The 13,996-nt window shown below is 39.3% G+C and overlaps 3 protein-coding genes across 5 annotated transcripts in view; all 3 read left to right on the top strand.

Annotated features, from left to right (window-relative positions):
* Positions 1–13,996, top strand: part of LOC308665430 (protocadherin gamma-C3-like) — a gene marked incomplete at its 5' end in the record, with an annotated part of 208,181 nt that overhangs the window by 65,819 nt on the left and 128,366 nt on the right. The window lies entirely within an intron of this gene.
* Positions 1,442–3,955, top strand: LOC308665511 (protocadherin gamma-B6-like; the record flags this gene model as incomplete). Its single annotated transcript, XM_081323572.1, has 1 exon — positions 1,442–3,955. The coding sequence occupies one exon, from the start codon at positions 1,442–1,444 to the stop codon at positions 3,953–3,955; it is 2,514 nt and encodes an 837-aa protein (XP_081179698.1).
* Positions 6,230–8,778, top strand: LOC308665510 (protocadherin gamma-B5-like; the record flags this gene model as incomplete). Its single annotated transcript, XM_081323571.1, has 1 exon — positions 6,230–8,778. Exon 1 carries the CDS (start codon positions 6,343–6,345, stop codon positions 8,776–8,778), a length of 2,436 nt encoding a protein of 811 aa, XP_081179697.1. The 5' UTR covers positions 6,230–6,342.

Here is a 13,996-nt window from a genome sequence, read left to right as displayed (position 1 = left end):
ACTTATCAAGTTAATCTTGGTTGAGCTTGACTGATCCCTCCAAAGCCAAGCAAGGTTAGATTAATACTTGGATGGAAGACTCCCAGAATATCATACAGCTGCAGGCTTTACAGGGGAGGTGAAAATATCCAGAAGGAGAAAATGACAAGAAATTTTTTGAACTGTTCACACAAAAATTGCAAATGAAGTGTTAATTTTTAATGACATGAAACTGTAGGCTGAGAAACAGGAGAGACCTATATTAGTTGATCATAAAATTACAACAGAGCATTAAAAGTGGGATCATTCAAGATTTCATACTCAGATGGATTTAAATTAGCACAGTTATTCTTTTTGTGAAGTTATTAAAATTCTGCCTTTGACTGGGCATTTTTTCTTGAGGGGTGTTACTTTTGTTCTGTTGAAGGTATGCAGAAAAACCTGAGTAATTCTATTCTATATCATGATGCCAAACCCTTCTGGGAGCCATACTATATATTTTCAAATGTTTATTTTAAACATATTCTCACACAGGGAACATATGTATCTCAAAGACTTGCATATTTATAAGTAGTTTTCTGATATCACACATATCCATTTACAGTATATATTTGAAGATTCAGTTTCAAAGAAATCACGCATTTATTGCCACCACACCACCATGCTTTTTACTCAGCTCCACTTTTCTGTGTATTGCTCACTAATGATTAGCCAAGTGACTCTGTGTGGCTTACAACACACTTTGCTTTGTGTCATGTGGATCGTGCTATTATTATTAAAATTCTGCCTTTGACTGGGCATTTTTGCTTGAGGGGTATTACTTTTGTTCTATTGACTCTCTATGGCTTACAGCACAATGTGGATTGTGTTGCAACAGCTTTTCTCACTTCTTGATCCCTTTCTGGAGCATTCAGAAACTTGAAAACACTTTGCTTTGTGTCATGTGGATCATGCTAATAAAGAATTCCCCCAGTTATGGATTGCAGAAAACTTATGAGTGATACAGGAAAAAATTGTGAAAAAATTTTGCTTTCTGAAATTTTCTGACAGATAAATTATTGCTTCTAATATTGAAAAAGGACACAAGAAAGAGATATCACTTAGCAATCTATAGAAGCAGTCCTTCATCAGCAAAATAGAAAAAAGCAAAGTTATTTCTCTTAAGATGCTTCTTGCAGTTCTGCATCAGAGACTCAGAGTGCCGCTGTTGGCCAACATAGTTGCCAGAAAGGAGCTGGGAATCTGATGGGCTTCCTGCCTTCTGACTATCCAGTCACCGAGCGCAGAGCAGTCAAAGAGCAGGACTGAGGGACACTCAAACACCATGGCAGAGAAAAGAAAATCCCTGCACTATAGATAAAACTCAGGAGAATCCCAGGACCATCTTGCTGCTCTCTTCCCAATGGGAATTTAAACTCCTCAGCTTACTGGATCGCACAAAGCCCTTTTCACCGCAGGTGGGATGGACGGCAGGAGCAAAGCAAAGAGCAGATCTGTAAAAAGGCAAGTACGTCTCCTCTTCTTATTGTCTTTCGTCTGCCAGACTGTCTCGGAGCACGTTCGCTATTCAATCCCAGAGGAAATGGGAAAGGGTTCCGTTGTGGGGAATCTTGCCAAGGATCTGAAGCTGAGTACTGCAGAAGTGGGAAATCGCAACCTGCATATCCTTTCTTTAGGCAAAAAGCAATACTTCTCCATTAATGCTGAAAATGGGAATCTGTATGTAAAGGACAGGATTGACCGAGAGGAAATCTGTGGGGAAACTGCAGTCTGCCCCATCAGTTTTGAAGTGGTGAGTGCAAACCCCATGGACATCTTTTATATAACAGTAGAGATCCAGGATATTAATGATAATGCACCACATTTTTTAAAAGGTGATATCAAGTTAGAGATAAGTGAATCCTCTTTACCAGGAGCCACATTTCTTCTTGGACAAGCAGAAGATCCTGATATTGGAACAAATTCCCTCCAGGACTATCATTTAACAAATAACCAATATTTTATTCTTGATATTAGTAAACGTGACTCAGCAAACAAATATGTAGAATTGGTACAGGAAAAACAGTTAGATCGTGAAAGTGAAAGTGTTATTACTTTGACACTTACAGCTCTTGATGGAGGAAACCCTGCAAAAAGTGGAACAGCCAAAATACAGATTACAGTCATAGATGCTAATGACAACCCGCCTGTCTTCAGTCAAAAAGTGTACAAAATCAGCCTCAAAGAGAATGCTCCAAAGGGATCTATTGTAATACAGGTCAAAGCCACAGACAAGGATGAGGGTTCCAATGGCCAGATCAGGTACTGTTTCAGCAATATTGCTGATAATGCTCACTGGAAATTTGACTTGGATTCAGAACAGGGATTTATATCAATTCACGAAGAGTTAGATTTTGAGGAAACAGAGAAGTATACCATAGCAGTAGAAGCAAGGGATGGAGGTGGATTAGTAGCTCATTGTAACGTTGAAGTAACGCTATTAGATGTAAATGACAATGCCCCAGAAGTGATTCTTGCCTCCTCATCCAGAGAAATTCCTGAAAACTCTCCAATAGGAACATTGGTAGCCCTCATCAATACAAATGATAGAGATTCGGGGGATAACGGGGAGGTCAATTGCCATTTAGAGAATGCTTTTCCATTCAAAATAGTATCAGCAGCTAATAACTACTATAAGCTGCTGACGAATGGTCCCTTAGACAGAGAAAGCACCCCAGGGTACAATCTTACAATCATAGCCACAGACAATGGTACGCCCCCTCTTTCTACACAGAAAACCATCTCACTGGAGATTTCGGATATCAACGATAATGCCCCTGTCTTTGAGAAATCCTCATACAGTGTCTACGTGGCAGAGAACAATCCTGCTAGCTCCTCCATCTTCAGCATCAAAGCTGTAGACCCCGATCTTGGTCTCAACGCTAGGATCACCTTCTCCATCCTGACTAGCAAAATAGAGGCGCTACCTCTCCCGTCTTACCTCTCCATTAACTCAGAAAGTGGCACCCTCTATTCTCAGAGGTCTTTTGACTATGAGCAACTCAGAGAGTTTGAGGTACAGGTGAAGGCTGAAGATGGCGGCTCCCCACCTCTCAGCAGCAATGCCACACTGAAGGTGTTCATCCTGGACCAAAATGACCAAAGCCCTCAAATTCTGTATCCTTCTCCAGGAGCGGAGGGCTCGGCCTCCTTTGAGATGGTGCCTCGCTCGGCAGAGATGGGGTACCTGGTTACAAAGGTGGTCGCTGTGGACGCCGACTCTGGGCACAATGCCTGGCTCTCCTATCACCTACTGCAAGCCACTGAGCCGGGACTCTTCACAATTGGTGCCCACACTGGCGAAATCAGGACACTGCGGACGTTTCTGGAAAGGGATGCCCTGAAGCAGAAGTTGGTGGTCTTAGTGAAGGATAACGGGCAGCCCCCTCTGTCTGCTACAGTCAGTCTCAATCTGATTTTTGCTGAAAACTTCCAAGAGGCACTGCCAGAAATAAATAACCAAACCATTGATTCAGAGCAACAGTCTGAGCTCCAGTTCTACCTCGTGCTGGCTTTAACTTTGATCTCCTTTTTGTTCCTCTTGACTGTAACTCTAGTCATTATGATGAAACTCAGACAGTCGGGGAATCTGAAATTTCTCCCGTGCTTTGCTCCCATTCCCCATTCCAGCAATGCCATTATATTCCCACCAAATTATGAGGAAGGAACTATTCCTTATTCCTATCAGCTCTGCCTATCCTCCGAGTCCAAGATACATGAAATTACTTTTCCAACTCCCAAAGTTCAAACTGCTGAATATATTTCATGCAACCAAAATTCTGATGTTCTTCTGCCTACTAATGGAGCCAATGTCCTTATTTCTGAGATGGAGAAAACTAACTTGGTGAGTTTTCCTTTGAAGAGTACCAACTTTACATATCTTGTTAAAGAAATTGAAAGTGTTAAAAGATTGTATAAAAACTATCATGTCCTTTGATTTCTGTGTAAAAATAAGGAAATCTACTTTATTGTATTCACGTAATCCTTCAGTTATGACCACAACTGAACCCAACATATCTATTGCTTAGTGAGAAAGTTTTTATGTGAATTTTTCTGCATTTTATGACCTTTCTTGTCACAAATGGTAAGAGTTGTTACATTAGTAAAACTGTTGTTACGTGAATCTGGCTTCCCCATTGACTTTGCTTATCAGAAGTTCGCAAAAGGTGATCACATGACCCTGGGGGATTACAATTGTCTTATGAGTCAGTTACCAAATATCTGAATTTGGTATCACATGACCATAGTGATGCTATAATAGTTGTATCTATGAAAAATGATTATAAGTTACATTTCTCAGTGGTGTAACTTCGAACAGTCACTAAATGAACTGTTGTAATGAGCGAATTTATTTATTTAGTTTATCTGCTACCCATCTCACTGTCAAGCAATTCTGGGCACTTTACGCTGTCATAAATATGTTGTTTTGTAAGTATGACTGAAACCAGATAAGAATTGATCAGGGTTTTTCCATAGTTTTTTTTCTAGTAAAAGGAAAGGAAATGACCAAACTTCAATCATTTGTAAATATTTTGAGTGAAATTAAGTAGCAATAACCTCAAATATATATAATGAATGACTTTTTAATGATTCTTCAGTAGAATATCTTGTAACAGTAATTAATAGAGAGCGTTTGAAGCACTCACGGTTCACCTTTTTCAATACACATGAAATGTCTCAATAATGGATGCCAATATTTTGTATGAGACATTTTTACCAGATGAAGCTAATATGAAATTCCATTTTGTTTTCTATTGTGACTATAATTCGTCTAAAATCATTTCTACCCTCTATGTATTTATTTTAATAAATTAAACTAAGTTTTAATTATAAAGTAATTTTTCATGCGCACAGGAAAAACTTTCTTGCAAATAAAGAGAAATACAAATGACCCACACGTGCCATTTTAAATGTATGTACTTTGCTCCTGAGAGTGATAATGAAAAACAACTTGGGCTTTTTGAAAAGGCTCATTGATTTCCTTTCTTCCAAACATATTCCACACTGTTGATTAATCTGTCAAAGCAGCTTACACTTTAGAAGACTAAACATTAAAAAAAAGAAATTCCAGTTCCTCATTTTCTCTTTACATTTAACAACACATTATTTTTAAAAAAGGAAAAGCACTCTTATTGTCACACCCTCAATAGTCCTGAAAAGAAAATGGTAGAATCTACTCTTGACATCAGATTTTTGCAAAAGACCAATATTAATTTTAACATAACATTTGCAACTGGGTTGATTGTTGGAGTTGCGGGTTTCCGCATTTAAAAAATGGAGGACAATTTTACGATACTGCTATATAAAATCCGCTAAATTATTTACCACTGAAAAGGTTTTTGTGTCAGATCCTACTTTTTTGCTAGTATATTGATTATATACAGATTAAATAATAAAAGAGAAAATGATGTAATAGAAATTAGAAAAAAACATTACTAGAAATATTAGAGAAGTGAAAGGATGTAAAAAAAGACTTTAAAACAATTACATTTTCAAATCCTGGATGATTTCATTGATGAAAACTATATTCTAATATTATATTGCTTGCCATTGTAGTCAAGAATGTTGTTACATGATTTAAATGACTTTCCAGATCTGTCAGCAACTGTCATGGGCAGACCACACAGACTATTCAGTGTTCATCATAGGGGCAGTAAATATCAAAGAAGCAGAGTAAAAATACAGTAAGAACTATAAGACATATTTTGTCACTGTCACCTCATTTATTAAGTCTAGACTGTGTACCACAGGGTAGGTAAGAGTATTTAAAATGCATAAAACACTCAATCTCCAGTTATGTGTTTATTATCCTGAGGCCAGATCTAGTGGACTGAATTAACAAGTATTAACTTCAAATTGTACACCATGATATTAAGAGCTCAATGAATGAAAGTTCATTGAAAGAGCTATGTATTCCAGCGTGGCGAAGAGAAAAAAACCCCCAAAAAACTACAAAGCCAGTTCTTCCAAAACTTTGTTGCAGTTTTCAGTTCACACAGCATTTATTCTGAACACCTTAAAAACGGGTCACATCCAAGCACTTTTTTTATTACTTGCGGAATAGAATCCCTTGCAGCTTCCCCTCTGGCCTCAGGGTGTCGCTGTTAGCCAACGGGGACGCTGAAGAGAATGGAGAAGAGCTGCTAAACAGAGGCTTCCCAAAGGAGGATTCCGGCATTTCGTTAAAGGCAGGGGAAACAGCAACAAATGCAAAGCAGCCTTGCGAAAAGGGCTGGTCCCAGGAAATTAAGAAGAAAGGAGAGAGTTTCTTACTATTCTGCATTCCGATGAGATTTTGAGGCAGCCAGCTTTATCGCAGAGGAGATGGAGCGAGGGCAAGGAGGGAATGGCAGAGCAATCCGAAGGCAAGTACTATCGCTCTTACTCTTGTCGGTTTCCTACCGGGCCGTCTCGGAACAGATTCATTATTCAGTCCCCGAGGAGATGTCAAAAGGTGCTATAGTGGGGAATCTTGCAAAGGATCTAGGACTGAGCCTCAGAGAACTAGCAAGTCGCAAAGTGCATGCCATCTCCCTGGATGAGGTGCAATATTTCAGAATCAGTGCAGAAAATGGAAACCTCTGTGTGAATGACAGGATAGATAGGGAAGAAATATGCGGCAGAACCCCACTATGTGTTCTTAATTTTAAGGTGGTCATTGAAAACCCGTTAAATATTTACCATCTACAAATAGAGATACAAGACATTAATGATAATTCACCACAGTTTCTCAGTAGCACTATCCAGTTGGAGATAATTGAAACAACACAAATAGGCACCAGGTTCCTTCTTGGGAATGCCAAAGATCCGGATATTGGCACAAACGCCTTACAGAATTACCATCTTAGCACCAATCCTTACTTTACTTTGGATGTGAAAGAGAGTCAAGATGGAAATAAATTTGCAGATTTAGTACTGCAAAAGCCACTTGATCGCGAGAGTGAACCAACCCTTCAGCTAACACTTACTGCCCTGGATGGGGGGAAACCCAGAAAAACTGGAACAGCCCAATTATGGATCAGTGTCACGGATGCCAATGATAATCCACCTATATTCACCCAAGAAATCTACACAGTCAGTCTGAGGGAAAACCTACCAGTTGGATTCCCGGTGCTGCAACTGGTAGCTTCCGATAAAGATGAAGGTTCAAATGCACAAATAAGGTATTATTTCAGCAATATACCACCAAGTGCAAATAAGAAATTCAGCCTAGATTCAACCAGTGGAATGATTTCTCTTGTGGAACCATTGGATTTTGAGGAAAGCACAGAATATGTGATGACTGTAGCAGCAAAAGATGGAGGTGGATCAATGACCCATTGTAAAGTAGAAGTAAAAATCCTTGATGAAAATGATAATGTGCCAGAAATGATGTTTGCATCTATTTTTAATTCAATTCTGGAAGATTCTCAGACTGGAACAGTTATTGCTCTAATTAAAACCAATGACAAAGACATGGATAATAATGGAAAGGTCATTTGTTATTTAGAACATGACTTGCCATTCAAGATTCTTCCATCATCTGACAACTACTACACTCTCTTGACAGACAGACCTCTGGACAGAGAAAAAGCATCTCAGTATAATATTACAATCACTGCCACTGACAAGGGAACTCCTCCATTAAGCACAAACAAAACCATCTTGCTGCAGATCTCTGATATCAATGACAATGCCCCTGCTTTTGAGAAAGCGTCCTACAGCATCTACGTGCCAGAGAACAATCCTTCTGGTGCCTCCATCTTCCAGATTCAAGCCTTTGATCCGGATGTGGATCAAAACTCACAGATCGCATATTCAATCCTGACCAGCAACATTGAAGAACTTCCCATCTCCTCCTATATCTCCATTCATTCTGAGACCGGCACCATCTACGCCCAGCGGTCCTTTGACTATGAGCAGTTCAGGGAATTCCAGCTGCAGGTGAAGGCCCAAGATGGCGGGAGTCCCTCTCTCAGCAGCAACGTCACAGTCAAGGTGTTTATCCTGGATCGGAATGATAACAGCCCTCAAATCCTGTCCCCTTCACCAGACTCCAAGGACTCTGCCCTGTTTGAGATGGTTCCTCGTTCAGCCGAGGCAGATTATCTGGTAACAAAAGTGGTGGCCGTGGATGCTGATTCCGGACACAACGCCTGGCTCTCCTACCAGCTGATCCAAGCCACAGAACCGGCCCTCTTCACTGTTGGCTCCCATACGGGTGAGATCAGGACAGCAAGAACCTTTATGGAGAGAGATGCTGTGAAACAGAGACTGGTCCTTCTGGTGAAGGATAATGGACGGCCACCCCTCTCGGCCTCTGTCACTCTGAACCTGGTGTTTGCTGAGAACTTCCAGGAGGCCCTTCCGGAGATGAAAAGCCAGATGAACAGCTCAGAGGATCAGTCGGACCTGCAGTTCTATTTGGTGGTGGCCTTAGCTGTGATGTCATTTTTATTCCTCTTCTCAGTGATTCTGGCCATTGCCATCAAACTCCGGCAGTCAGGAAAGTCCAGTTTCTTAGCATGTTTTGCTCCCGTTTCCCATTCCACAGCTGGGGTCATATTTCCACCCAATTTTCAAGATGGGACTCTGCCTTATTCCTACCAGCTTTGCCTCTCCTCAGAATCCAGGAAGAATGAATTTACCTTCCTGGCACCAAACATTCATATTGCAGAGAATATGCTTTGTGGTGAAAAAACTGAGGTCCCTCTTTCAAGCGATGGAGAAAGCAGTTTGCATCCTCAAGTGGAAAACAACGAGAAGGTAAATATCAATTAAATGCAAACGCCATAGATCTGTCCCCTAGAGTACACCTGTTATTCAGAAGCTAATTCCATTCTTTTTTTATCATTCTGATCAGTAACATTCATTTTTTTTTAAAAAAAAATCATTTTTGTTATTTATAGTGCAAAATGCAGTAAAAATAAACCTATTAAAAAGAAAGGAAAAGAGAGAGAAAGAAGATGCTTTTTTTTTACGCATGTTGTAGTTTGGTTCTGGTTTTACATTTGCTTCTCAGTTTCCAGTAGCAAAGAAGAATCTGTTCCCTCCTGGAGATGTAAGATTATACTATTCCGCCAGCAGTAGTTGAACATAAAAAATGCATGCATCTTAATTAGTTCACTAAAAGAAATACCATAAACCTCTTCCTAATATTTCTGTGCAAGAGGCAATATAATAAAGTATGGCTTAGGGCAGAGGTCCCCAACTTTTTGGAAACCAGGGCCCGGTTCCGTGGAGAGAGGTTTCTCCAGGGACCGCAGGGTGCATGATTTTGTGTGCTGCCTGCATCTTGCAGATGAGGCTTTGCTTGTTTGTGCAGACGGGTTGCTGGCATGCCGCGCGCCGGTACTGGTCTACAGACCGGGAGTTGGAGAACCCGGCTTAGGGCTTCCACTGTGTTTGATCCACAAGTATTGGTCATTATAAGGGATTCTTCTGAATTTCGCTTCCAGGATAGCAGTAGTCATCACAATGGGCCAGCATGACAAAGCTGCTAAATATAGGTAAAGTTAGATATTTCATGTAGCTTGCTAGTTTCCACATAGGGACAGAGATGTTTAAGAGAAAATGCTTAGGAAAGGAGGTAGAGCTAGTTTGCCATTCTGTATTCAGTATCAGTGAGTTTATCATTTTGGCTGCCTGATTAGGCTATAGTGGACTTCCCAAGATAAACCTAATGAATTAGATATTTGGTAATATTTCTTCTGGCAAGCAATTTAAACATGTCTTTTGCTCAGAATGTGGGATAATTAATCTGAATTGTCCAACTGAGAGCAATAGCAAGGTAAGTTCCTTTTTAAAAAGTATTTTATACTAAAATAAATTTCTTATGTCTAGGTAATGACTTTTCCATGAATTTGAAGATTTTAAATTGGCCTTAATTTACGTATGGCCCTATTTTACTTAGGTTTTACTTACATTGTACCCTTTGTGCTTATTGCAATGTATCTGAATTATTCTTGCAAAGATGTCCTGAATTATGCTAAAGCAGTATGCTAATTCCCTTATCGCATAATGATTTTAGGATTATGCCAATACCAAGAGATATGGTACTCTTCACTTAGACATCAGTGTTTGACTGATATTAGGTAATCAGTTCTCTGTCAGAAAGTATTCCCTTTTCAGTCTCATACACACTTATCTAATATTACATGTCAAGTGTTTAAAGGTAAAGGTAAAGGTTCCCCCGCACATGCGTGCTAATCGTTTCCAACTCTAGGGGCCGGTGCTCATCTCCATTTCAAAGCCGAAGAGCCAGCGCTTGTCCGAGGACGTCTCCGTGGTCATGTGGCCGGCATGACTAGACGCCAAAGGCGCACGGAACGCTGTTACTTTCCCACCGTAGTGGTCCCTATTTTTCTACTTGCATTTTTATGTGCTTTCGAACTGCTAGGTTGGCAGAAGCTGGGATGAGTAACAGGCGCTCACTCTGCTACGCGGCACTCGGGATTCGACCCACCAAACTGCCGATCTTCTGATCGACAAGCTCAGCGTCCTAACCCACTGAGCCACCGCGTCAAGTGTTTAGATAAGAGTATATAGTATATTTGCTTTTTATGGTATGAAAATATTACTGAATCAATGAGATTCACCTGGTAATAATTTATTTTTGCCTTTATATTAAGTGTTCCTCCATTATATGGATAAACAACTCTTCAATAATCTATATCGTGGGTGTCAAGCTCGCAACATCACGTGATGTGTCACAACGTATTGTGACTTTTTTTCCATTGCTGGCAATGGGGTTGGCACAGTTTCACGATGATGCATCCGGCCCGCGAGCCAGCTGTTTGACATCCCTGATCTATATAGATCATATTAAATATTTCATATTTACGGAAATCTATGTTAATTAATTTGATTTTGAGAAATCCCTAAGTGCTCAGGTTGTATTACTTTCTGGATGTTTTTGTTGTTGTTGTTGCAAGTATCATTTCTTTAGGCTATATACTGGATATAGATAGTGATTATACCACAGCATCTAAGAGAAGTAATTTATATGTGAATAAACTTAATAAAAGAACTACAGGTTAGATTAAATGGATTTTTTAAACAGAAGGTCCTGTTGATATTCCCTTCAAAAGTGAACCACTCATCCAAAGTTAGTAGGTGTGTAGCCATGATTTATGATAATAGAAGATCACAGAATCACAATTTGGCCACCATAGCCAAGGAAAGGGCACCAACCATATCTCTATATAATTGGTTCCACTATCAAACCACTGATACTGTTGAAAAGTTCCTTCTAAAATCCACTTGTAAGGGCTTTCTTAAAACTTGTTACCACGTGGCGGAGGAAAGATCTTGACCTTCTGTTCTATATTACATTCTTTCAAGGATTTGAAAAGTGCTATTATTTTCCTTCTCATCTTAATGGTACATTCTAATAATGTTGCTAATTACCTAAAGTCACAAAACCAGGCATTAATTATACAACTAAGGATAAACATTTTATTTCTCTTCATACTTTTAGTTGTCTTTTTGTTACCATATCACACTTGTTTACTCACATATCATTCAGAGATGATAGTTGAATAATCAGACTCTACACTTTGTGAGCATCTTGTAATTGAATGAATATGAAACATTGTATTCCACCAATAAGAATTTCAGTGGAATTCTCTTGTTCTAAATAAATTTCCAAAGCCAGCAAATTCTCTTTTATCAGGTTGAATGACCGTAGTCAATAAGAATAGTAACAAATATTCAGCAGAGCACTAATAGCATCATCAAAAGCCTAGGTGGCAGCACTTACCAAGTTAATCTTGGTTGAGCTTGACTGATCCCTCCAAAGCCAAGCAAGGTTAGATTAATACTTGGATGGAAGACTCCCAGAATATCATACAGCTGCAGGCTTTACAGGGAAGGTAAAAATATCCAGAAGGAGAAAATGATAAGAAATTTTTTGAAGTGTTTCCACAAAAACTGCAAATGAAGTGTCAGTTTTTTTATGACATGAAACTGTAGGCTGAGAAACAGGAGACATCTATATTAGGTAAAGGTAAAGGTTCCCCCGCACATGTGTGCTAGTCGTTTCCAACTCTAGGGGCCGGTGCTCATCTCCGTTTCGAAGCCGAAGAGCCAGCGCTTGTCCGAGGACGTCTCCGTGGTCATGTGGCCGGCATGACTAGACACCAAAAACGCACGGAACGCTGTTACCTTCCCACCATAGTGGTCCCTATTTTTCTACTTGCATTTTTACGTGCTTTTGAACTTCTAGGTTGGCAGAAGCTGGGACGAGTAACAGGCGCTCACTCTGTTACGCGGCACTCGGGATTCGACCCGCCAAACTGCCGACCATCTGGTCGACAAGCTCAGCGTCCTAACCCACTGAGCCACCACGTCCCTCAGACCTGTATTAGTTTATCATAAAATTACAACAGGGCATTAAAAGTGTGATCATTCAAGATTTCATACTCAGATGGATTTAAATTAGCACAGTTACTCTTTTTGTGAAGTTGCAACAAAGAGACTTCGGTAGCATGATCCATGAAGAATTAAATATTGGAATTCCAACTCTTGAGAATAAGGGTTAGAAGTGAGCTTGGTGGACTTCTAGTCAACCCCTTGCTTGAGCAGGAGACCCTATACCATGGGTGTCAAACTTGCCTCGTCACGTGACATGTCGCGACATATTGCGACTCTTTTTGCATTGCCGACAATGGGGCGGGGGTGGCTTCAGTATGATGAAACTGCAGTTTGACACTCCTGCCCTATGCAATCCAGACAAACCAAGGTGGGCCAGCATTTCCGAGCTGAGCTCTGTGTCTCACTTTTGGAAGGCAAGTTACAGGGCAATTTTCAAAAAGGAGGCAAAGTGAAGCAAAACCAAATTAGATTTAAATTTGGTTGTCATAAAAATTACATTAATTACATATGGTTAATATTATTACTCTCCACACTATCGCATTAAAAATGACAATTTAGTAATAACTTTTGAAAGGATTAGGTCTTTGTTGGCCTGTATAGGACTTAGCTTTAAATATTCTTCGAATGTACTTTTCAATTTCAGTAAGTAGCTGTCATTTTCCAGAAGAAGTGAATAAAATTTTATTTCTTGTACATCATTGTAACAATGCGTAGAAGAAGAGTTAGGCACTTAAGGGATCTCTTTGAAGAATCTTTAAAAAAAAATCAGAAGAATTTCTTAAAAATTTCAAAGCCCTGATTATCCTCCCGACTGTACGAGAAAGGAAGTAACTAGACAACAACAAGATCATATTATTATTATTATTATTATTATTATTATTATTATTATTATTATTATTATTTATTTATTTATTTATTTATTTATTTATTTATTTATTAAAATTCTGCCTTTGACTGGGCATTTTTTCTTGAGGGGTGTTACTTTTGTTCTGTTGAAGGTATGCAGAAAAACCTGAGTAATTCTATTCTATATCATGATGCCAAACCCTTCTGGGAGCCATACTATATATTTTCAAATGTTTATTTTAAACATATTCTCACACAGGGAACATATGTATCTCAAAGACTTGCATATTTATAAGTAGTTTTCTGATATCACACATATCCATTTACAGTATATATTTGAAGATTCAGTTTCAAAGAAATCACACATTTATTGCCACCACACCACCATGCTTTTTACTCAGCTCCACTTTTCTGTGTATTGCTCACTAATTATTAGCCAAGTGACTCTGTATGGCTTACAACACACTTTGCTTTGTGTCATGTGGATCATGCTATTATTATTAAAATTCTGCCTTTGACTGGGCATTTTTGCTTGAGGGGTATTATTTTTGTTCTATTGACTCTCTATGGCTTACAGCACAATGTGGATTGTGTTGCAACAGCTTTTCTGACTTCTTGATCCCTTTCTGGAGCATTCAGAAACTTGAAAACACTTTGCTTTGATTGCAGAAAACCTATGAGTGATACAGGAAAAAATTGTGGAAAGATTTTCCTTCCTGAAATTTTCTGTAAGATAAATTATTGCTTCTAATATTGAAAAAGGACACAAGAAAGATAT

The sequence above is a fragment of the Vipera berus genome (genome assembly GCF_964194415.1).
Source record: "Vipera berus genome assembly, chromosome: 3".
In the NCBI taxonomy this organism is placed as follows: Eukaryota; Metazoa; Chordata; class Lepidosauria; order Squamata; family Viperidae; genus Vipera; species Vipera berus.
Note: the sequence above shows the minus strand (reverse complement) of the source record. Positions and strands in the feature narration are given on the sequence as shown.